Here is a 24713-nt window from a genome sequence, read left to right on the forward strand (position 1 = left end):
CTTCCAAGTTATCCCAATCATCCGTTCCCACACTCCACCCATGTGGGAGGCATGGGGTGGGTTAAAGATCCATGAACATCCTTGATCTGCAAGAAACCTTGTGACCTTAGTTTCATCCAAGTTGGAGGGGATGTCCAATTCTCTGCACGCTCCTATGAAATTTGTCCCTCGATCTGAGCGTATTTGCTTTGCTGGACCACAAATGGCAATGAAGCGTCTTAGGGCGTTTATGAAGCAAGATGTGTCCATCGACTCAATTACCTCGATATGGACAGCTCTGATGGTTAAACAGGTAAACAACACCGCCCATCTTTTGCTGTTCGCAAGTCCTCCTCTAGTACGGCGGGCAGAAATGGTCCAAGGACCAAATACCTCGGTCCCTACGTAAGTAAACGGGGTTCGGTGTTGACTCTGTCCATTGGCAGATTGGCCATCTTCTGCGTTTCACTCCATCCACGCAGTTTCCGGCAAGTCACACACCCAAAGATAAGGGAACATATGCTTCTTTTGGCTCCTACAATCCAAAAGCCTGCCATACGAATGGCACCTTCTGTGAAATGTCTCCCTTGGTGTTGAGATTGCTCGTGATAATGCCTCACTATCAAGACTGCAATGTGATGTTGTCGTGGAATGATGATGGGATTGCGTTCTTCAAATCCAGTGTTCACTCGAGGCATTCGACCGCCGAATCTCATAAGTCCGTTCTCATCTATGAAGGGATTCAGTGCGAAGAGAGGACTGCTCCTCAGAATATTCTTGCCATCTTCAATGCATCTGAATTCCTCAGTGAAACCTTCCTGTTGCATAGCACGAATGATGGCATTCTTAGCTCGGCATAATTCACCTACACTGTATGGTGTTGAACAACAATGCCATCCTTTGCAATCCTTTCCATCTTTGACCAGCTCTCCTTTATAGGCCCGTACAACGTGTATTAGACACGCAATAGCACGGAGGAGTTCCTTCCAATTAGAGAAGCGCTTAAAGCATTCTGAGCCTAGCTGACTGTCCTTCGTTAAGGTGACTAATGCTGACACTTCAGGACGGACTTCGATGTCTGTCATAGGATCAACAAGATCAAACGGGTCCGAAGCAAGGTATGTCTGGTTCGGGCATGACAAGAATGGTGGACCTGTAAGCCATGTTGTGTCTTTCAGATAGGCTGCAGGTACAGATCTTGTTGCGTGGTCTGCTGGATTCTGATCACTTGCAACATAATGCCATTGACGTGGATGCGTACGTCTTCTGATTCTTAGTACTCGGTTATTAACAAAAACGTGGAACCTGCGCTTCTCATTATGAGTATAACCAAGTACCACTTTGTTGTCTGAAAAGAAGTTCACACTGTCAAACTCTGAATCAGTTTCAGACATTATAAGGTCAGCCATCTGCACAGCCAACACCGCACTGCAGAGCTCAAGTCGTGGGATAGTAAGCTCTGGCCAGGGAGCTAGCTTGGCTTTCCCCAAGATGAAGCTTATCTTGCAGCTCCCTTCAGGACTTGAACTTCTGAGATAAGCTACTGCGGCTATAGCCAAGACAGAAGCATCTGCGAAGATGCAAAGCTCCCTCTGTGAGACTTCAGAAGAGAAATCTTTTGTATAATGTCTTGGGATCTGGAGATGTTGAAGCTCTTGAAGAGAGTCCTTCCATTGTTGCCAAGGTCCCATTTTCTCTAGAGGCAAAGGCGCATCCCAGTCACATGACTCGGTTGTAAGTTCTCTTATCAGAGCTTTCCCATGGATGACAACTGGAGCTGCGAACCCAAAGGGGTCATATAAGCCATTCACAGTCGAGAGGACTCCACGACGTGTGAATGGCTTTGTGTCACATGACAGCTGAAATGTAAATATGTGAGTTAGGAGATTCCAGTTGACTCCAAGGGTACTCTGTACTTTCACTGCGACCTTGCCTAGGTCCATGTCTGTTAGATCACTAGCTTGTTCATCCAAAGGAAACGCGTCCATAACCTCCTTGCTGTTGGAAGCGATTTTGTGGCGCTTTAGGTTGGAACGAGCCAGGGCTGCTTGGGTCCTTTTGAGGAGATCAATTGCAGCTGTTGCAGATGGTAATGATCTTAAACCATCATCCACGTAGAAATCCCTTTCTACGAACCTTCTAACATCTGCACCGAACTCAGACTCGGCCTCTTTTGCTGCTTGTCTGAGGCCATAAATTGCAACAGCAGGAGAAGGACTGTTCCCAAAAATATGGACCTTCATCCTGTATTCGATGACACTCTTCTCTGGGTCATTCTCTTCATACCAGAAGAATCTGAGAAAGTTTCTGTCCTCTGGCTTGACGAGGAAGCAATGGAACATTTGTTGGATATCCGTAGTGAAAGCTACCGCTTCCTTTCTAAAGCGCAAGTGCACCCCAAGAAGTCCATTGTTGAGATCTGGGCCCTTCAAAAGTACGTCATTCAGCGAAACCCCATTGTATTGACAGCTTGAATCAAAAACCACCCGGATCTGTTAGTGTTCCTAGGATGTTCTGGCCTTGAATGATCAGCTTGAAAGGGAAGAGAAAAGCTAGGATCATTCCGCATTCTGGCTTGTTCTACAACGAAGTTGACTAGTACAGAAAATGGAGGAAAGGGGACTCTATGTTGCTGTTTGAAAGTGTAGCTCAGAGTCATCCACTTATCTTGTAGGTTGAAAGATAGCTTTTGCACTATGCTGGCTATGCCACGTGCGGTGTCCAAGCATGCGAGACCCAGAAGCACTCCCTCTGATTTTGCTACAAGGAGCTCCATTAGAAGGTCTCCTAACTCCCTGAGTTTCTTCCATTCTTTATTCGAGATCTTAGGGAAAGTCTCCAGTCTCTTGAGTAGTGAGCATTCTACAACCTCAGGTGCACCAAAACATTCATCTAACCGTTCCCAAATCATAGAGAGACCTCTGTCTGGGTTTTTCACATGCACTGCCCTGATGCGTTTCACTTTCTCCCTAGAATCAGTTCCTAACCACTTGACCAAGAGATCCATCTCCTCTTTAGCTGTAAGATCGAGATCTCTAGTGGCAGTGAAGAATGACGCTTTCCATGATCTATAATTTTCAGGGCGGTCGTCGAATTGTAATAGCCCTGTGGAAACAATTTCTCTTCTAGCCATGAATCTAACAAGGTCAGACATGTTCTGATTTGCATCAATGTTTGTATAAAGGAGTGCTTGTGTGCAATCGAACTTGGTTTGGAGTCGGAGCACATGACTTGGACTGAGGGTAACTGTGAGCATTTGCAGCTGTATTTTGTGACTGCATGCTAGGATGCAAGTAAGTGCATGCTGGCAAGTGGCCAAGATCATCAGGTGGTCTCACATGAGCAAAGTAATCATCTTGTCTGCTCTTGACAGAAGGAGAGGGCTTTACACTCTGTGGCAGCCTAGGGTGATACTTATCGGGGTAGGGAGCATATCTGTTGGCTTCTTCAGATTGCTTATCCTGGATAAGTGCTTCATTGTTGATAACATTCCCCGAGACTTCCTGTCGTCTGAAGGCTTCACCTGAATCGGGTGGCACCAACTCATATGGCTGCAGTTGCGGCATACTCTCTTGAAACGGCTCGGTCTGTGGGGGTGGTGGGAACCAATCTTCTGAAATTACAGGTAAAACGAGCTGTTTATTAGCTTGTAGTCTAGCTTGTTCTTGTACATACTCTTTGGTTCTTTGTGCAGTGACGTGAGAAACTGAGGTGTGTTGACTGCTGGCTTTACGACTTGATACTTTGTCACTGTTTAGTGCTGTCGATAGTGCTTCAGCTTTGGCCACTGCCACAGCAGCTTCCCTTTCTACATCCAGAACTGCTAATTGTGCTTCTAAACATGCTCTTTCTGCGTCCAAATGTGCCCTTCTTTATCTGCATCTCCTTTTCTGCATATTTAGCTTTCGCTTTGGCCTCTTCAGCTTCAGCGAGGGCGATAGCAACAGCAGAGTTAATAGTTGAGCCCTTCGAGTCTTTGGAGGGTGTTGACTGATTAGACCGAGTCACTAGACTGCTTTGAGTTGGTTGCTTTGAATCCTACATAATGTAGAGGAAGCCTATCTTGAAGTTGTTCAATTTCTCTTTTCCTTTTTTACTCAATCACATTGGAAGGTACACTCTGACCTTTGTTCCTGTAGATCTGTCTGTGAGGAAGACGTTGTTTTACTGTTCTGCCACCCCAATGCACCTTGCATATGTTGACAGACAGATAACTCCTCTACCAATCACCACGCTGAAGCAAATACCCAGTTCACTTCGTTTAATGGATAACTGGAAGTAGGGTAAAACTGAAAAGAACAAACTGGATATAAGTACATTGAAAGGAATATTTCACATATGTATTGCTAGTGTAACATAGGCATGTGCAAAATAACATTGCATATATGTCTGCATTGATGCATATGAAAAGTACTGTACACATTTGAAATCTTACACATTCCAAACTGTAATTGAATAAACTGCATCATATTGCACCAAAATAAATGATTAACAATCTGTAACTGCAACATAGGTTACATATATTTGCATATAACAATCAACATGTGGAGAATCTAAAATTCACATGAAAGTTTGCATTTAACACAAAATACTATGAAATATAGTTGAATTACTTCTTAACATAAACTTACATACCAACGATACTTCCGAAAGACAAGAAATGTAGCAGATGGCTTAAGATGAAAGGAACCACAGTAGCAGGTAGCTCTCTTACATACAGCAGACTGAAGCTGGTCCTATAATGATGACATCATCAACAAGCTGACTCTTAAAGGAGACAACACAATTTTCTGTAAATGTCATACATGACAACACACTGTTGCTAAAGAAAATGCTGCTATTTCAGCGTAAACAGAATTTATCATTTGTACTTAGTGTAACTAGAATATATCGCTTTTTCCACTTCTTGACAGTCTAACTGCCAAAAATATTATTGTTTAGTTGAAGATAGCTCAGTGTTGATTCAGTTCTGTCCAATATGCAAAGTTAATCAATTATGAAATGAGTTAAATTGGGTAATATAGCATTGTTTACTAGTATGAAGCCTTATTAACAAGCCTTTGTAAAAAGAACTGTTAACACATTTGTTTGTAAGGTAACAACCTCAACAGCTGGGCTGAATTAATGTTAAGTTGTCATGTAACAAGCATACTAATCAAAAAAAATTTTTTTTTGCTTATTTTATACTGTTTCACACACTATTCTTAAAAAAAAAATAGTAGGCAGTATGCACTGTGTACTGGGGAGTTCGCCATTTTGAACATAGCCAATGTTTTATGTAGGGATGTGACCAAACTGGACTTTTTTAGACCCATGGATCAGCGGTATGTCTGGTGTAAAAAAAAAGGCAAAGTTTATAAGGAGAAGAACAGGAAGCAGGAAGTGGAAATCATGACTGAATGAAGAATATCATGGATTCTTTGAAGTATCAGGCCATTTTGGCAAGAATTGTGATGCCTTTGGTGCAGTAACTGAAGCTGGTAATCAGTGGACTTCCCTGCAGGACATTCATCCCAAAGTATATATCCAAATCTACTTAAGCTTGGTTCAGGGATCAGTCATAGAATGTTCATTAGTAACCTGTTCCGTCTCCAGATGTAATTCTCATTGAAAATATTTGGTTGAATTTGAAGAAAGCAGTGGCAAAGTGAAAACCAAAGATTATCAATGATCTGGGCCCGTATTCACAAAACATTTTAAGGCTAAAAGTAGCTCATAACTTGCCAATTTAGGAGAAAATCTTAAAAATAATGGGCGTGTCAGTCCTAAATTTAGAACTCCTAAATGTTTGCTTTAAGAGTATTTCACAAAGTGTTTTAGCACTAAAACTAGCTCCTAAATATGTGAAATGTTAGGAGTAGTGAAGAGGACTCCTAAGTCACTAAAACCAAATCTCAGCTATCCCAAAATGGCTGTTGCTAGCAATCTGCCTTTGAACTTAAACGTTTTAAAAACACTCTGCATTTATCTGCACATGTTTTCCCACGCAAACTGTTCGGTTTTGGAGGTTATACCAACTCCAAATTTTCCTTTGATATTATTATCTTTGTTGTCATTAACACGTTGGGCAAGAAGTAACAGCTGTTCTTGAGTCCAGTTTGGTTTTCTTTTACATTTGTATGTCTTAGTATCAGCCATGATTATTTTGTTCTGTTAATAAAAAGGCTGTTTATATGCATTTCAGCTGACTGTTTATGAGAAGCACACATGTAAAAGGCTGACAATCAGCTGAACGTATACTTGTTTAATTAGTGACACTTAGCCTGCATTTTAAAATCTTTATTTGAATGTGGCAAAAAAAATTTTTTTAAATGTATTTGAATATGGCAGCATAATACAATATTTCTGTGAACAAATCTCTGACAGAGACTCCTCCCCTATCAGTCAATCACTGTGTGCATAGTTAGTAGGGATGCTGACATCATCCATACCAACAAAGTCAACCCCGCCCTTACTCTTTGCTTAAGACTTCTCTCTACTCCTTAGAAAAAGTCTGTCTCATCAGGGCCTGTATTCACAAACATTTTATCTTACCACTAAGAGTTCTCCTAGTAGTAGTTTTTAGCTAAGAGTTCTCTCTTAAAACCTATTCACAAAGCTGCTGAGACAAACTTTTACTAAGGAATAAAGAGAAGTCTTAAGCTAAGAGTGAGAGAGGGGTTGCTATGGATGATGTTAGCATGATTACTAACTATGCATACAGTGATTGGCTGATAGGGGAGGGGTCTCTGTCAGAGATTTAGGCCTGTTCATAGAAATATTGTAGAGTGCGATTATTATTTTGGCATATTCAAATAAAGCTTAAAAAATAATAAATGTTGCCACATTCAAATAAAGATTTTAAAATACAGGCTAATGGTCACTAATTAAACAACTATATGTTCAGTCTAAATGTCAGCCTCTTTCATGTATGCTTTGCGTAAACAATTATTGAATATGCATAAACAGCCTTTTAATTAACAGAGTAGAATAATCATGGTTGATAGTAGGGCTGGGCAATATGGCAAAAAATTTAAATCCCAATTGTAAAAATGGACGCGTTTGGTTATTGCACTCGCGTTTCTTGCAGTGTCTTAAAATGACATTACATTAAAAGGCGTTCACTCCCAGCTCCTTTTATGTTTTTCCTATTCCACTGCCCGCGTCCCACCTTTGTCAATGCAAAAGCGCATTCTGTGTGAATGCATTTTGCGTCTGGACACTTCTTGATATGAGCGCGTCACACGTGAACGGTTAATCACGTTCGCCGACATGCGGTTGGATCGTTCTTTTCTTTTTACGGTTATCATTGGCATATTGTCAAAGTGTCTAATTCTAAGGTTTTGTATTTCTGTTCAAAATCGCGATGTTGTGAGGCAGATAGCCGGCAACAGCCATTTTAAGATATTTTGTGGCTTGGTCTTAGTGCCTTAGCAGTCCTCTTCACTATTCCTAACATTTCACAGACTTAAGATCTAGTCTTGGTGCTAAAACGCTTCGTGAAATACTCTTAGAAAATGTAGGAGTCCTAAATTTAGGACTGACATGCCCATTATTTTTAAGATTTTCTCCTACATTGGTGAGTTATGAGCTACTTTTAACCTTGTTTTTAAGGGAAAACTTTTAGCTAAAAACTTTTACTGCTATTTAGGAGAACTCTTTGTGGTAAGATAAAATGTTTTGTTAATACGGGCCCTGAAAGCTTTTTTTTTCTAGCTAAGGAATGGGCCAGGATTGCAGTAGAGAGGTGACAAGCTTCTATGCACTTTCAAACAACATTTATTGGTGGTAGTGTTGCACGATATACCGTAACTGAAAAAGTATCGCAATACCCTGCTTTTAAAAATGGTACGATTCCGCATTTTACTAGTACTTGTTCTTTTAGAATGTATTTTAATAAGAGCCGTATTTCTGTGTGTCTGTGTTAGTGAATGGCGCAGACGCGCAGTTTTGTTTACTAACGTTACACACATATGCGTGACCTCTGCCTCTACATGAACACAGGAACATAATCTCTAGAACTGCTCTGAGAGTCACTTCGTGAGCATTTTACTGTTTCCTTTGCGGAAAACTATCGTCATATAATGAAGATCCTAAAGGTCTTCACAGCAACCCGTCAAAATAAAAGTTTGGTTTAACTTGACAGTCAGAAATATATTAATATATTACTTAATGTAAAAATAGTACTACTACTACTAATAAAATTGTTATTAAAACAATGTTTAAGGAATAATTACCAAATCAAAATATTTACCAGAATTGATTTATCAGAAAATTGCAAATACACAACACAGTATTTCTGAAAAAAAAGAGAAATAAATATCTCTATAATAAATTAACTCTTTATCAAATCTAATTATCCTTTATAAATAAATTAGACATGCTTTTGATTATTAAAATGTAATGAAACAATTAAAATAGAATCCAGAAAGTTAATGGAAAACAGAGATTCACAAACAAAACTGAATTTGAGAAAAATAATAAAACGTATTTCATAGGGCCTTAAAAACATGTAATTTAAAAAAAAAAAAAACACTTAATAAATTGCTGTTAAATTCGGCAAGTTTCATGATTTCAATTAATTAGACATGCTTTCTGTATTTATTTTTGTAAATATTTTTTTATGTAACCATTAAAGTTGTCATGAATCTGGCCGGTGACCTGTGGTCTGCTCATCACCAGATGTCGCTCTCACCCTGTCATAACGCTCAGACTGTTGCACTACATCCCGGACTACATTCCCCGTCATCCAGTGCGCTGATTGGGTCAGCATCTGTGACCAATCAGGCGCGCTATAAAAGCCCCGGACTTTCCCCATGCAAGTCACGGAGTATTGTTGTTGTTTTCATTGTGATTATCATTGTTTTCCTAGTTCCCAGTTCCTAGTTCCCAGTTCCCTTGTTCCTGAGTTCCTGAGTTCCCCGTGTATAGCTTACTCGCCTGGCCATGTCGTCTCGACTGTCTCGCCGCCTGCCTACGGACTACTCGCTCGTTTCACGGATTGTTCTCTCGTCTCGCCTCCTAACGGATTATGTTCGCCGCTGATTGACCCACGCCTGCTACACGGACTATCCCCACGTCTTGCCTTTGTTATACCCGTTTGCTATTGTTCTGACCCTGCAAGTTTTTGACCATGTCTCTGTCTCGTCCATTAAATAAAAGCTTGCATATGGATCCGCTCGCCTCTCGTCTCACTCACAACGTTACAGAATACTCCATCACAACAGGATCCAGCAGCTTCACCCATTCACCCATGATTATGCGATGGCATAAATCAGCCGTTAAGGGGGAGGCTGAGACGCGAGGGTCCGCGCTCATCATTAGCCGCTTTTCTGGACTATGCTTTGCTCACTGTGGGCTCATATTTTACCGTGGGTGTCGCGGAGGAGGAACGCGACATCCCAGTAATGCTGGCCGCGCGATCCGCTCGTGAATTGGCGGCTACACTTGAGCCAGTTCTCAAAATGGCGGCCGCGCCGGAGCGCGTTCATGCTATGGTGGCGAAAACGGAGCTCCATCACATCACAGCTGCCATACCAGAGCCATGTAAAGTTGCAGCTGTGTTTCCTGAGTCAAGTCAAGTTTCCAAGTCAAGTCAAGTTGCAGCTGTGTTTCCTGAGTCAAGTTTCCAAGTGCAGTCAAGTTGCAGCTGTGTTTCCTGAGTCAAGTCAAGTTTCCGAGTCCGGTCAGGTTGCAGCTGTGTTTCCCGAGTCCAGTCAAGTTGCAGCTGTGTTTCCTGAGTCAAGTCAAGTTTCCAAGTCAAGTCAAGTTGCAGCTCCGTTTCCTGAGTCAAGTCAAGTTTCAGAGTCCAGTCAAGTCGCGGCTGTTGTTCCAGAGTCAAGTCAAGCTACAGCTGCTGTTCCAGTGTCAAGTCAAGCTACAGCTGTTGTTCCAGTGTCGGGTCAAGCTACGGCTGTTGTTCCAGAGTCAAGTCAAGCTACAGCTGTTGTTCCAGTGTCAAGTCAAGCTACGGTTGTTGTTCCAGAGTCAAGTCAAGCTACAGCTGCTGTTCTTGTGTCAAGTCAAGTTAGAGCTGTGTTTCCTGTGTCAAGTCAAGTCAGAGCTGCTCTTCCTAAGGCAAGTCAAGTTAAAGCTGTGTTTCCTGTGTCAAGACAAGTCAGAGCCACTCTTCCTAAGTCAAGCAAAGTCACAGCCATGGTTCCTGAGTCAAGCAAAGTCACAGCCGAGGTTCCTGAGTCAAGCAAAGTCACAGCCGTGGTTCCTGAGTCAAGCAAAGTCACAGCCGTGGTTCCTGAGTCAAGCAAAGTCACAGCCGTGGTTCCTGAGTCAAGCCAAGTCACAGCCGTGGTTCCTGAGCCAAGCAAGGTCACAGCTGTGGTTCCTGAGTCAAGCAAGGTCACAGCCGTGGTTCCTGAGTCAAGCAAGGTCACCGCCGTGGTTCCTGAGTCAAGCAAGGTCAAAGCCGTCGTTCCCGAGTCAAGCCAAGTCAAAGCTGTCGTTCCTGAGTCAAGTAAAGTCCCAGCTGGTCTCTACGAACCAAGTCAAGTCATCGCTGATCTCCATGAGTCAAGTCAAGTCACTATTGATCTTCACGAGCCAAGTCAAGTCATTGCTGATCTTCACGAGCCAGGTCAGGTCACTACTGATCCTCATAAGCCAAGTCAAGTCACTGCTGATCCCCATGAGCCTAGTCAAGTCACTGTTGATCTCTGTGAGTCAAGTCAAGTCACCGCTGATCTCCATGAACCAAGTCAAGTCACAGCTGATCTCCATGAGCCAAGTCAAGTCACTGTTGATCTCCATGAGCCAAGTCAAGTCACTGCTGATCTCCATGAGTCAAGTTAAGTCACTGCTGATCCTCACAGGCCAAGTCAAGTCACCGCTGGTCTTCACGTGTCAGGTCAAGTCACTGCTGATCTCCATGAATCAGGTCAAGTCACTACTGATCTTCATAGGCCAAGTCAAGTCACCGCTGGACTTCACGTGTCAGGTCATGTCATAGCAGTTCTTAATGAGCCAAGTCAAGTTACTGCTGTTGTTTCTGGGTCAAGTCACGTCCCGGCTGGTCGCCCAGAGTCAGGTCTCGTCTCGTCTGACCGCCCAGAGCCAAGTCACGTCTCGTCTGACCGCCCAGAGCCAAGTCACGTTTTGTCTGACCGCCCAGAGCCTTGTCACATCCCGTCAGACCACCCAGTGCCTCGTCACGTCTCGTCTGTCTGTCCAGAGCCAAGTCACGTCTTGTCTGACCTCCCAGTGCCCCGCCATGTCTTGTCTGTCTGTCCAGAGCCTCCTCATGTCTCGTCTGACCACCCAGAGCCTTGCCATGTCTCGTCTGACCGCCCAGAACCTCGCCATGTCTCGTCTGACATCCCAAGGTCACGGCCAGCGTGCTGGACCCACCACTAGTATCAGTGCGGGCAGCAAACATCTCAGTGGCACCAGCGCCTCATAAACCAACCATTAAGGAGGTCCTGCCTCCCGCTGCTGCTCTTCCCTTAATGGCGGTTGCCATTTGGTGTGTGTGGGCTGCATACTGTGCTCCTGAGGTCACGTCTGTTCACAAGTCTGCTCCTGAGGTCATATCTGTTCACAAGTCCGCCCCTGAGGTCACGTCTGTTCACAAGTCCGCCCCAGAGGTCCCGTCTGATCTCAAGTCTGCTCCAGAGGTCCCGTCTGATCTCAAGTCTGCTCCAGAGGTCTCGTCTGACCACGAATCCGCTCCAGAGGCCTCTTCTGCCGGAGAAGCCGCGCCATTGCCTCCAAAAAATGCAGATGAGCTGAAGGCCACTGTCAAAGAAACCTGGGCTTCCATACCACCTCAGCAGTGCCACAGACTGATCACCTCCATGCCACGCCGAATTGAGGCAGTAATTAAAGCAAAAGGAGCCCCTACCAAGTATTCAGTACATATACAGTAAATTAACATACTTTCTAGAAGGCCAACAATTCACTAAAAATGTTTTTTTTATTAGTCTTATGAAGTAGTCTAATTTGTTGAAATGTGGGTGAATTGGTGGGTTTTTGTTAAATGTGAGCCAAAATCATCACAATTAAAAGAACCAAAGACTTAAACTACTTCAATCTGTGTGCACTGAATTTATTTAATACACGAGTTTCACAATTTGAGTTGAATTACTGAAATAAATGAACTTTTCCATGACATTCTAATTTATTGACCACCCAGAGCCTCGCCATGTCTCGTCTGACCGCCCAGAACCTCGCCATGTCTCGTCTGACATCCCAAGGTCACGGCCAGCGTGCTGGACCCACCACTAGTATCAGTGCGGGCAGCAAACATCTCAGTGGCACCAGCACCTCATAAACCAACCATTAAGGAGGTCCTGCCTCCCGCTGCTGCTCTTCCCTTAATGGCGGTTGCCATTTGGTGTGTGTGGGCTGCATACTGTGCTCCTGAGGTCACGTCTGTTCACAAGTCTGCTCCTGAGGTCATATCTGTTCACAAGTCCGCCCCTGAGGTCACGTCTGTTCACAAGTCCGCCCCAGAGGTCCCGTCTGATCTCAAGTCTGCTCCAGAGGTCCCGTCTGATGTCAAGTCTGCTCCAGAGGTCTCGTCTGACCACGAATCCGCTCCAGAGGCCTCTTCTGCCGGAGAAGCCGCGCCATTGCCTCCAGAGGTGTCAGCTCCCGCTGTAGAACCTCCTATGGAGGCGGCGTCAACCTATGAACTCTTTGCTTCTCTCCTGATTCTGTCTGCCTCCTCTATCCCTGCTCTCCCCAGGTCCCAGTCCTTGACGCGGGTGCCCACTCCGCCCTGGAGGGCCCCTGCGCCTCCTCCTCCGCCCTGGGGGGCTCCTGCGTCTCCTGCTCTGCCTCCTGCTCTGCCCTGGAGGGCTTCTGCACCTCCTGCTCTGCCCTGGAGGGCTTCTGCGCCTCCTGCTCTGCCCTGGAGGGCTTCTGCGCCTCCTGCTCTGCCCTGGAGGGCTCCGGCGCCTCCTGCTCCGCCCTGGAGGGCTCCCGCACCTCCTGCTCCGCCTCCTGCCCTGCCCTGGAGGGCTCCGGTGCCCCCTGCTCCGCCTCCTGCTCCGCCCTGGTGGGCTCCAGCTCTGCCGGTCCTGCCTCAGTCACCTGTTCCTCCGCGTGGACCTGGTCCTCCAACCCTCACCTGTCTCGCTCCCGCCCCACCGCTCCCCTGGACTGTTGTTCGATGGGAGCCGCTCTTTGGTGGGGGGGCTATGTCATGAATCTGGTCGGTGACCTGCGGTCCGCTCACCACCAGATGTCGCTCTCACCCTGTCATAACGCTCAGACTGTTGCACTACACCCCGAACTACATTCCCCGTCTGCGCGCTGATTGGGTCAGCACCTGTGACCAATCAGGCGCGCTATAAAAGCCCCGGACTTTCCCCATGCAAGACACGGAGTATTGTTGTTGTTATCATTGTGATTATCATTGTTTTCCTAGTTCCTAGTTCCTAGTTCCCTTGTTCCTGAGTTCCTGAGTTCCCCGTGTATAGCTTTCTCGCCTGGCCATGTCATCTCGACTGTCTCGCCGCCTGCCTACGGACTACTCGCTCGTTTCACGGATTTTGTTCGCCGCTGATTGACCCACGCCTGCTACACGGACTATCCCCACGTCTTGCCTTTGTTATACCCGTTTGCTATTGTTCTAACCCTGCCTGTTTTTGACCATGTCTCTGTCTCGTCCATTAAATAAAAGCTTGCATTTGGATCCGCTCGCCTCTCGTCTCACTCATAACGTTACAAAAATAGAGTCAAGAAAAATTAACATGGAATTTGAGAACAAATAAAACAGATTTCATAGGGCCCTCTTTATTTCATTTGTGTCTTTGTTTTATTGTAGTTGTTCTTTAGTTTGTTACTTGCATATAGGTTCTTATTATTAATAGCAAGGATAAAATAACAACAAATGACTATCTCATGATATAAACTGTTGTTTTGAAATAAAATTACTATATCATGAAATAAGATTTGGCTTTATCCTTTAAGCTAACTTACAGACATAGCAAAGATCTCTACATACCTGTAGGCTCGGTAGTTGTTCACCCTAATCCTGTGTAGTAGCACTGGCATGTGATTATTATTTTATTTATTTATTTTTTTTAAAGGGGGGATGAAATGCTTTAGAAAGTTAGTCAATTTCAAACGAAGAGCACCTCAGCATGATTACAAATGTGATACTGATTTTATGCAACTGTTTATCAATAAACAAGAAGTTAATATTAAGAGACTTACATTTTAGACAGCATATTGCCCGTTTTTGCTCTATTTCGCCATCAAATAACCATTACAAACAAAAACACAGCACTTTTTTGTGTCTTTGAGCAACATGACGGTGTTTCATTCTTAAATTAATCGCCCGTTAAATGATTCCGTTCAATCGCAATGACTCACTTACTTAACAGTGACTTACTGCCACCTACTGGCGGTTTTGATTACACATTTAAAGTATCTTCAAAATACAGGTGCATCTCAATAAATTAGAATGTCATGGAAAAGTTCATTTATTTCAGTAATTCAACTCAAACTGTAAAACTTGTGTATTAAATAAATTCAGTGCACACAGACTGAAGTAGTTTAAGTCTTTGGTTCTTTTAATTGTGATGATTTTGGCTCACATTTAACAAAAACCCACCAACAAAAATCTCAACAAATTAGAATATGGTAATATGCCAATCAGCTAATCAACTCAAAACACCTGCAAAGGTTTCCTGAGCCTTCAAAATGGTCTCTCAGTTTGGTTCACTAGGCTACACAATCATGGGGAAGACTGCTGATCTGACAGTTGTCCAGAAGACAATCATTGACACCCTTCACAAGGAGGATAAGCCACAAACATTCATTGCCAAAGAAGCTGGCTGTTTACAGAGTGCTGTGTCCAAGCATGTTAACAGAAAGTTGAGTGGAAGGAAAATGTGTGGAAGAAAAAGATGCACAACTAACCGAGAGAACCGCAGCCTTGAGAGGCTTGTCAAGCAAAATCGATTCAAGAATTTGGGTGAACTTCACAAGGAATGGACTGAGGCTGGGGTCAAGGCATCAAGAGCCACCACACACAGACGTGTCAAGGAATTTGGCTACAGTTGTCGTATTCCTCTTGTTAAGCCACTCCTGAACCACAGACAACGTCAGAGGCGTCTTACCTGGGCTAAGTAGAAGAAGAAATGGACTGTTACCTAGTGGTCCAAAGTCCTCTTTTCAGATGAGAGCACGTTCTGTATTTCTTTTGGAAACCAAGGTCCTAGAGTCTGGAGGAAGGGTGGAGAAGCTCATAGCCCAAGTTGCTTGATATCCAGTGTTAAGTTTCCACAGTCTGTGATGATTTGGGGTACAGTGTCATCTGCTGGTATTGGTCCGCTGTTTTTTAAAAACCAAAGTCACTGCACCAGTTTACCAAGAAATTTTAGAGCACTTCATGCTTCCTTCTGCTGACCAGCTTTTTAAAGATGCTGATTTCATTTTCCAGCAGGATTTGGCACCTGCCCACACTACCAAAAGCACCAAAAGTTGGTTAAATGACCATGGTGTTGGTGTGCTTGACTGGCCAGCAAACTCACCAGACCTGAAACCCATAAAGAATATATGGGGTATTGTCAAGAGGAAAATGAGAAACAAGAGACCAAAAAAAATGCAGATGAGCTGAAGGCCACTGTCAAAGAAACCTGGTCTTCCATACCACCTCAGCAGTGCCACAGACTGATCACCTCCATGCCACGCCGAATTGAGGCAGTAATTAAAGCAAAAGGAGCCCCTACCAAGTATTCAGTACATATACAGTAAATTAACATACTTTCTAGAAGGCCAACAATTCACAAAAAATGTTTTTTTTATTAGTCTTATGAAGTAGTCTAATTTGTTGAAATGTGGGTGAATTGGTGGGTTTTTGTTAAATGTGAGCCAAAATCATCACAATTAAAAGAACCAAAGACTTAAACTACTTCAGTCTGTGTGCACTGAATTTATTTAATACACAAGTTTTACAGTTTGAGTTGAATTACTGAAATAAATGAACTTTTCCATGACATTCTAATTTATTGAGATGCACCTATACATGTAAATATCAGTATTCAGTGTTTTGTTTAAAATAACAAAATATTATTTATGCATTTGTAACTGCAAGTTAAATGCATTCATGTCCCTCTGAGCTGAATTAAATAGTGGGTAAATAGGCCTACATCTAAATGCCTCAATTTCTTGATTTATGCATTTGTTTTAGGTTATAATGTTTACATTTTTCTAAAGTGATGTGAAATTGATTTTTGTATTTTTATTCATATATATAAAACAAATGAAGAAAAATTTCACATTACTTTAGAAAAAGTATGGGTGTGTATATATGTATATGTATTTGCATTTGCATTTTGAAGGTAATTTGGCAAAAAAAATGCATTAAATGGGTTTAGTTTTCATGGTTATAAATGTATGCAATTTCAGCAATACAAATATTACTTTTTCTAAAAAGGAAACAAAGTAGTTGTTTATTTTAAGTAGCCTATTTTATTTTCTCTTGTATATGTAGTATTGCTCATAAAAATGACTTGTTATCCGATTAATCGATAGAATAATCGGTAGAATACTCGATTATTAAAATAACCCTACAGCCCTACTTAAAATTACCTACATGGTTTTTTTTTTGTTTGTTTTTTTCAATTTCGCACCAAATCAAAGCCACAGCCAAGCAATGTGTCTCAGAGCAAGAAACACAGTGGTGTTTTGTTTTTGAACGAATCGTCAATGCTTCAGTAACCCAGTCATAAAAGACAGTCATTGCCTCTTTTCTGAATGAATCAGGCATTTGAACGAATCGGTTGAATGAATGACTATGATTCACTCAGTAAAACAGTTATTTGCCGCCACATGTTGGTGGTTTGGTTTCATGTTTAATATATCATTGAAGTTTTACCAAAATTTGTTATTTGTATGTTTAAAAATATTTCAAACATTAATCTTGTTATATTTAGGGCTGGCAAACAATCCGATTAATCGCATACAAAATAAAAGTTTGATATATGTGTGTGTACTATGTGTAATTATGTGTATATATTAATGTATATATAATAATGTATAAATTAATGTATATATTTGAAAGAAATATGTTATGTTGTTAAACACTACAGTGTTTATCAGTGGTAGAATGTTCATGTCTTCGTCCTCAAGCGACAAGCTAGAGCCTAGAAACCCTAGTCCTGCTATATCTGGACTCTGAAAAACACTACTGCCATCTATCCCTCATCTCTAGGCAGATGTTTTAAATCCCAGTGGCTTACGTCATTCCACTCATCTTTTCTCTGCAATTGAACTGCTGCATCAGTTACTGAGAGATCTTGAAGTGGTCTTTCCTACATTGTAGTGACCTCTGAATTTTTTGAATTGTTACCATACCACGGTCCCTCTTTGGAGGTGTTAAAACTTGATTCTTGGCGTTGTGTACTGCCAGGCTGAGTCTTTCATCCGTTTGGACAAGGCTGTCAGATGTTGGATTTTCATTGGACATGGGCTGGCCTTGGACTTGTTTCATGGCTTTATATCATCTTCTTTTAACCCAGTTACTTTTCAAAACTAAAAAAGTGGCTACTGAATTAGCACCCAGTCAAGAATTCACAATTCTTGCAGCAACATCAGTCCCAATGCTTTCTACGGCTCCTACAGTCTCTGGACGAATGGACCAAATTATTGTTTTTTTTTTTTCCTACACAATTCCTACAGACAAAAAGAGAAAGGACCAAGCCTTTGCTTCTGCAGTGTCTTTATGAATGAACCAAATTGTTTCTTTAACAATTCCTACAGACTCCGGAGAACAGGACTAAGCGCAGAATTGCATATTTATGGCTCCTACAGACTCATGAGAAAGGACTAAACGTTTTTCTAAAATTATTCTTACAGACTCAAAAGAACAGGACCAAGCTATAAACACTATTTCAATAGCTCCTACAGTCTCAGGAGAACACACTAAATCATTTAAAAGGTTCCTACAGACTCAAGAGAAAGGCCCAAGCCAAAAATTCTTAAACAGTGGTACACTGATTATTATGGCTACACTACATACATCAAATGATCTGCTTACTTATGAAAGAGTGTTCTTAAAGTGTTCTTTTAGAGAGCTGATAAGTTTTACTCACCAAATTAGAATCTTTGAGACAGGATCCAGTTGATTCAAATAATTTGTGTCCACAGATGCAGTCTGTTGCTCTTCAACACAGAAATTGTAGTAGAATCTCAAAGACTTTTCTGTTCACTTCTTGTTGCAGTTGGGGAGTTCTCTTCTTATCTGTCTCTCCTGGCTGGCTCGCCAAATTGTTAGATTTTGCTGTATTTGACTGACCAGTGGTTTGGGTGGCTCGTCATATGTATTAGATTTCTCTAATACATAAAATAAGTAAGCCTGACCAAAGTTCAGGGGAAAAGAGTTTATTGAAGAAAGTCTTGTAGCATAGCTGTCTTCTAGATCTTAACCCGTGTAAGTGTCCGAAGCGTCTTCCTAGTTTCTTCCAAAGTTCTCCATAGCTTCTCCCTAGCTTCTGCAGAGCTTCTCTCATAGTTCTGTCTTTAAGACAGAACTTAATACCTAAAGACAAATGGCTAGAAACAATAGATACTGTCAGGACCCCCTGCTGGGGATCCTGTAATCTACAAGAAGTTCCTGAGAAATGCTGTTCCTTTGTTATTCTAAATGTATGGACCATTTGGTTCACACCTTTACAGAGACAGTTCCTGTTGATTGCATCTGGGGCACAGTCACAATGTAAATGCATCTGTCTAAAATTACACATAATCTTTTAATGTACAAAATATTTTTGTTTATATATAATATAAATTGTATAAAAATTATAATAAATACATATACTTGTAAATATTTCTAAAATATATACATAAATGTGCTTGTATTTATACATTTAGTAATTACACACAGTACACACACATATATTAGGCAAAGTTTTTTGTATGCGATTAATTGTGATTAATCATTTGCCAGCCCTAGTTATATTATTTATGCATACAATGCAATTTTTCAGTGTGTATTACGTCAAAGTACCCATTCACTGATCGGTGTGCTCAGTGCTGTTTTAAGTCGAATAAACGCAATGCCGTCTGCTTGACTAAGTGCGCTCATTGTTACATGCATATAATTTTATTTTCAAACTCACAAAGAGCTCATAAAAGGCATTTTACCGCCACATTGCTCCACGTTTGTCCTCTGCTCATTTTGTTTTGGATACACCGCTTGTTCCCTTCGTGAAATCATGTCGCATAGCATCACATCTTGTCATTACTTCCTGTTTTTGGTTCGTTTAGAAGTATGTGGTCCATGTTGCGTTCATATATCATTTGAACCGCCCCAGAGTTTAATCGAACCAAACGTGACAAGTGTGAACACACCCTAATGCTACTTTAGTTGCATCTTCTATTTCCTCTGCAATGGAAAGATGGAGTTTGTTGATACTGATTTAATTTGAATGGTAACAAATCTACAGTTTCTTGTTATTCTAACTGAATTAAGAATTTGATGTGAAAGACTTTGTTTATATAGCCCTCTTTATTGCTTGGTTACTGTTAACACATTATGTGGTTTGTGTGAACACAGTGCTTGGTGCTCTTCTGTGTGTTTGGTTTACTGTTCATAATGACTGTTACTTTGGAAAACTCCAGTGTCTAGCTATCAGTGCCTCAGCAACCAACCAGAGCACTCCAACAACCTCATAGTAGTGTTCTACCAACCACTCAAAACTACACTGACCAAGATTATAAACGCAACACTTTTGTTTTTGCCCCCATTTTTCATGAGCTGAACTCAAAGATCTAAGACATTTTCTGTGTACACAAAAGGCCTATTTCTCTCAATTATTGTTCACAAATTTTTCTGAATCTTTGTTAGTGAGCACTTCTCCTTTACAGAGATAATCCATCCACCTCACAGGTGTGGCATATCAAGATGCTGATTAGACAGCATGATTATTGCACAGGTGTGCCTTAGGCTGGCCACAATAAAAGGCCACTCTAAAATGTGCAGTTTTATCACACAGCACAATGCCACAGATGCACAGATGTCGCAAGTTTTGAGGGAACGTGCAGTTGGCACGCTGCAGGAATGTCCACCAGAGCTGTTGCCCGTGAATTGAATGATCATTTCTCTACCATAAGCCCTTTTTTCCAAAGGCGCTTCAGAGAATTTGGCAGTACATCTAACCGGCCTCACAACCGCAGACAACGCGTAACCACGCCAGCCCAGGACCTCCACATCCAGCATCTTCACCTCCAAGATCGTCTGAGACCAGCTACCCGGACAGCTGCTGCAACGATCTGGGGCCAGTTGCATAAACTTAGCCTCGATGTTAAGACAGTGTCTTAACTATTTGTCTGACTAACTAGCAGTTAACCAAAGGGTAATCATTATTATTTTTGGATTCAGCTTAGACTAATTTACATTTTTCAGTAACTGTTTTTAAATAAATTATTACCAGTCTTAAAGAAAAATTAGCTGACTAAATTTTTAAGACTAGTCTAAACCTTTTATGCAACCGGCCCCAGTTTGCATAACCAAAGAATTTCTGCACAAACTGTCAGAAACCGTCTCAGAGAAGCTCATCTGCATGCTCGTCATCCTCATCGGGGTCTCGACCTGACTGCAGTTCGTCATTGTAACCAACTTGAGTGGGCAAATACTCAAATTCGATGCCATCTGGCACTTTGGAGTGGTGTTCTCTTCACGGATGAATCCCGGGTTTCCCTGTACAGGGCAGATGGCAGACAGTGTGTATGGCGTTGTCTGAGTGAGCCGTTTACTGATGTCGATGCTGTGGATCGAGTGGCCCATTGGGCCGGTGGGGTTATGGTATGGGCAGGCGTATGTTATGGACAGTGAACACAGGTGCATTTTATTGATGGAATTTTGAATGCACAGAGATACAGTAACGAGATCCTGAGGCCCATTGTTGTGCCATTCATTCACGACCATCACCTCGTGTTTCCGCATGATGGTGTTCGGCCCCATGTTGCAAGGATCTTTACACAATTTTTGGAAGCTGAAAACATCTCAGTTCTCGCATAGCCAGCATACTCACCGGACATGTCACCCATTGAGCATGTTTGAGATGCTCTGGATCGGCGTATACGACAGCGTGTTCCAGTTCCTGCCAATATCCAGCAACTTCGCACAGCCATTAAAGAGGAGTGGACCAACATTCCACAGGCCACAATTAGCAACCTGATCAACTCTATGCGAAGGAGATGTGTTGCACTGCGTGAGGCAAATGGTGGTCACACCAGACTGGTTTTTGGGGCAAAAACAAAAGTGTTGCGTTTATAAGTGTATCAGTGTAGTTGGAAACTCCATAGCAACGCTATGGCAAGCACCCACAACACCCCAGCACAAGCAAGCACCACTTACATTAAAATCTTAATTCCTTGTGTTACTCAGATTCACTCACTGCATCAGTCCCTCAGAGACCTGCGGAGTGATCAGCTTCGGATGGGTGATGACATTGATAGAGAGATCAGGAGAAGAAACAGGTACTTTAATGTTTCTGCCTTTCCAAATGTAAGCATTTTGTTTATTGCTGATAATAAATACCTTGTGTGAAAATACACTCATACACACAATGTTTTGTGTTTTCTGCCCTTTAAAAGGACTGATATAGAAACCAAGAAGACACTGGAGAATCTTGCAGGTCACATAAAGGCAACACAGAAAGAAGAACCTGTAAGTACTGCTAATGTTACACAGCATGTTGTGTTTACTTTTATTTCTTTTAGTTGCTTGCTGTCAGCAACCACTTTTCTTGCTTCCTGTATTCAGTTGTTGTGCTGGGCTTAAATTAGGATCTCTCATTTGTCTTGCTGTAAGTTGAGTACAGTTTCTAAGGAGACCTGCTGTACAGAACATGATATATGTAATAACAGCAACTTGCTCTAGCTGAGCAAGGTTTAAGATTTAATGAAAGTTCAGCAGCACATTGAGTCAGTTTTGAATTGTGTATTGTATCTTAGGTCTCGTTACGGGTGGAGAGACGTCTACAGGAGATTGAGGATGAGATGCGCTCGGGGCATCAGGTGCTTTCTGAGAGACATCGCAAAGAGAAGCCAGAAAGCATGTCTTTTGAACTGCAGCAGGTAAAACGTAACTAATGCAAACGGCATATTGTTATTTGTGACCCTGGACCACAAAACCAGTCATAAGTAGCACAAGTATATTTGTAGCAATAGCCGACAATACATTGTATGGGTCAAAATTTCCTACCGTAAATATATCAAAACTTAATTTTTGATTAATAACATGTATTTATAAGAACTTCATCTGGACAATATAAAAGGTTATTTTCTCAATATTTTGATATTTTTTTTGTTTGTTTTTTGTTTTTTGCAACCTCAGATTCCTGTCCTAACAAACCATACATCAATGGAAAGCTTATTTATTCAGCTTTCAGATGATATATAAATCTCAGTGTCAAAAAACCCTTATAACTGGTTTTGTGGCCCAGGGGGCATATTACAGAAACATCCTGACTTTAAAGTCTTATTATAAGTGTTTGGTAACCATGGTAATTTCAGTTAGGACCCCATTTAGGACAAAGGCTATTACAGAACAGCATTTCCTAAGTGTGTTATCTTAACTGGGAGTTAAAACATTTTTTAGAATTTTTTGTCAAGGTAGGAGGTTTCTGTAATACCCCCTGTATTACAAGCCCACAGCTGTCCTAGCTTCAAAATGATTTGAAAGCTAATGGAAAAACCGCTTACAACTGCACTGTCCAACAATGGCATTATGTTTATTAATAATTGAAAATGGAGAATGGAGATGTTTAATGGAAGAACGACTCCTGGAACACCCTGAAGATGTGTTATATTTTGATGACAAAAGATTTATAAGTAATTACAGACTGCCACGCAACATGAATGCTTGCCCGCTCCCTGTCTTTGTCTTTGTGATTGAGCGAAGTTGAAAACTTACCAAAACTTATCCGTTTCAATTCCACAGCACTGAAATTAAAAGCTCACCGGTTTTGTTTATCCATTTTGTTTACCTCATCAAGCGCTCGCGCGGTGTTGGTTGCTTGGTAACAGACCTGAAAGTGGATTGTCGAACTTGATTATGCAATTTAAGATTTCCTAACTAGAAATAAGATACGATGTTTGCTTCTGTAATACAAATTTGCGAAAAATCCTAATTTAACGTATCTTATTATTCTAACTGAATTAATTGAAACAATGTTAGAATTTGATGTGAAAGATGTGAAAGACCTAAGATAAGAAACTCTCTGTAATACGCTCCAAGGGTCACATTTATTTGTTATTATTTTAAAGGGGTCATATCATTACAGATCAAATTTTCTTTTAAGTTAAAAGATTTAACTTGATTGTACCCTGTAAGCATACTGTAACTTCATATCTCAAAACTCCCTCCTCAGTCCAAAACGACCATTAATGGAACCAAGAACTTGATCAGAACTTTTGCAAGTTTTTAATGTGGGAAGCCCAAATACATTAGTATATCACCTAGGGGCATGCACAAATAGTTAATTATTTAAATATTCGCTCTGTAATTATTATTAGAAAAATAAAAGTATTATTCGAATGTTGCTTTGCTGGCCATTAACAAGCTGTATTTGAGCACAAAATGACGTCGTCTGCCTCGCAAATATTGGAATTACTTTGATAAAAATTATTTAAAAGTACATTTACTTTAAATCAAATGAATCTGTGAAAGTTATCAGATAGTTATCATAATATCACCACCACCACAATGAGAAATCACATGAAATCCAAACACCAGTAGACTGAGAAAAGACCACTGTCCATCTCTGCATTCATGGCTGCAGGTAAGTGCAGCTATACCCCAAGTGAGCTGGAAAGAGAGCTTATCTGCGAAATGATAATGAGACATATGCTTCCTTGAAGTTTCCTCGAGGGAGAGGGGTTTAACAACAGAAAACACAAAGCGCCATACGAACTTTGCTTATCACACTGTTATCATTGTGTATCTTGAATGTCTGTGTCGGCACATGTTCTTGTTGTTACTGAAGAGCCGACTTTTACCCGAGTGTGAATATTATTCTTTTTCTCAACATTAACGTAAAAAAAACCTTGAGATATAACGTAACATTGTTGTAGAGCACTGTTGTGTATAATGCCTAATCATAAGCTGTTCAGATATGAAAAAAAGAAAGTCTTTCTCATTAGAAATCATTTGAATAAATGATTATTCTTATATTTGTTTTTATATGAGCCCAAATATTCAAATTCGAAAAATGCCCATCGCTAATATTACCATCAATTACATTAATCTTGTTGGGTGATCAAAGCTTGTTCCAGGTAATAAAGATAAAGCAGAATAGACACTATTCCAGAACTGTTGATGATAATATGTGCGAATATTCACCAAACTGTTCCTGGCTTTGTGCTGAACCTGTCACTCTTTAAGTGTTTATGAAAAATCTCATTGTTTAAAATGAATAGGTGGCTGCGGTTAATTTATTATAGAGTCCCCCACTCTATTTCAGCATGAATACCCGGCATTATGCTGTTGAAGGATGGAACCGTTACAAACAGTGCATGTCATAATGCAGTGTTTCTCATTTCAAGAGGTATTATGTCAAAATACAGACTTTTTGAAGTGAAGGTTTTAGTTTAAAAAACTAAATTAAGACTAAAAAACAAAAAAATAACAAACAAACAAACTAAAAAAACAATATGGCCTCAAAGATGGATCTTTGTCACAGCACTCACTTGATGTCATTTGTTTCTGCATTCCAGCTTAATGTGTTATTGGGGGAAATCAGTTTTAGAACCAGTGATCTGACAAACTTTAGAGCAAGTTCATG

The 24713-nt window shown here is 41.4% G+C and overlaps 1 protein-coding gene across 4 annotated transcripts in view; it reads left to right on the forward strand.

Annotated features, from left to right (window-relative positions):
- The window catches only part of LOC127182854 (centrosomal protein of 128 kDa), an 84005-nt gene that overhangs the window by 18285 nt on the left and 41007 nt on the right, over nt 1-24713 (forward strand). For all 4 annotated transcript variants that reach the window (XM_051138508.1, XM_051138507.1, XM_051138509.1 and 1 more), the window contains exons 6-8: nt 21314-21405; nt 21523-21595; nt 21883-22005. In XM_051138508.1, coding sequence (XP_050994465.1) covers nt 21314-21405; nt 21523-21595; nt 21883-22005 — 288 coding nt within the window. The remainder of the gene's footprint in view (nt 1-21313; nt 21406-21522; nt 21596-21882; nt 22006-24713) is intronic.

This window comes from Labeo rohita, chromosome 20 (assembly GCF_022985175.1).
Source record: "Labeo rohita strain BAU-BD-2019 chromosome 20, IGBB_LRoh.1.0, whole genome shotgun sequence".
NCBI classification, from domain to species: domain Eukaryota; kingdom Metazoa; phylum Chordata; class Actinopteri; order Cypriniformes; family Cyprinidae; genus Labeo; species Labeo rohita.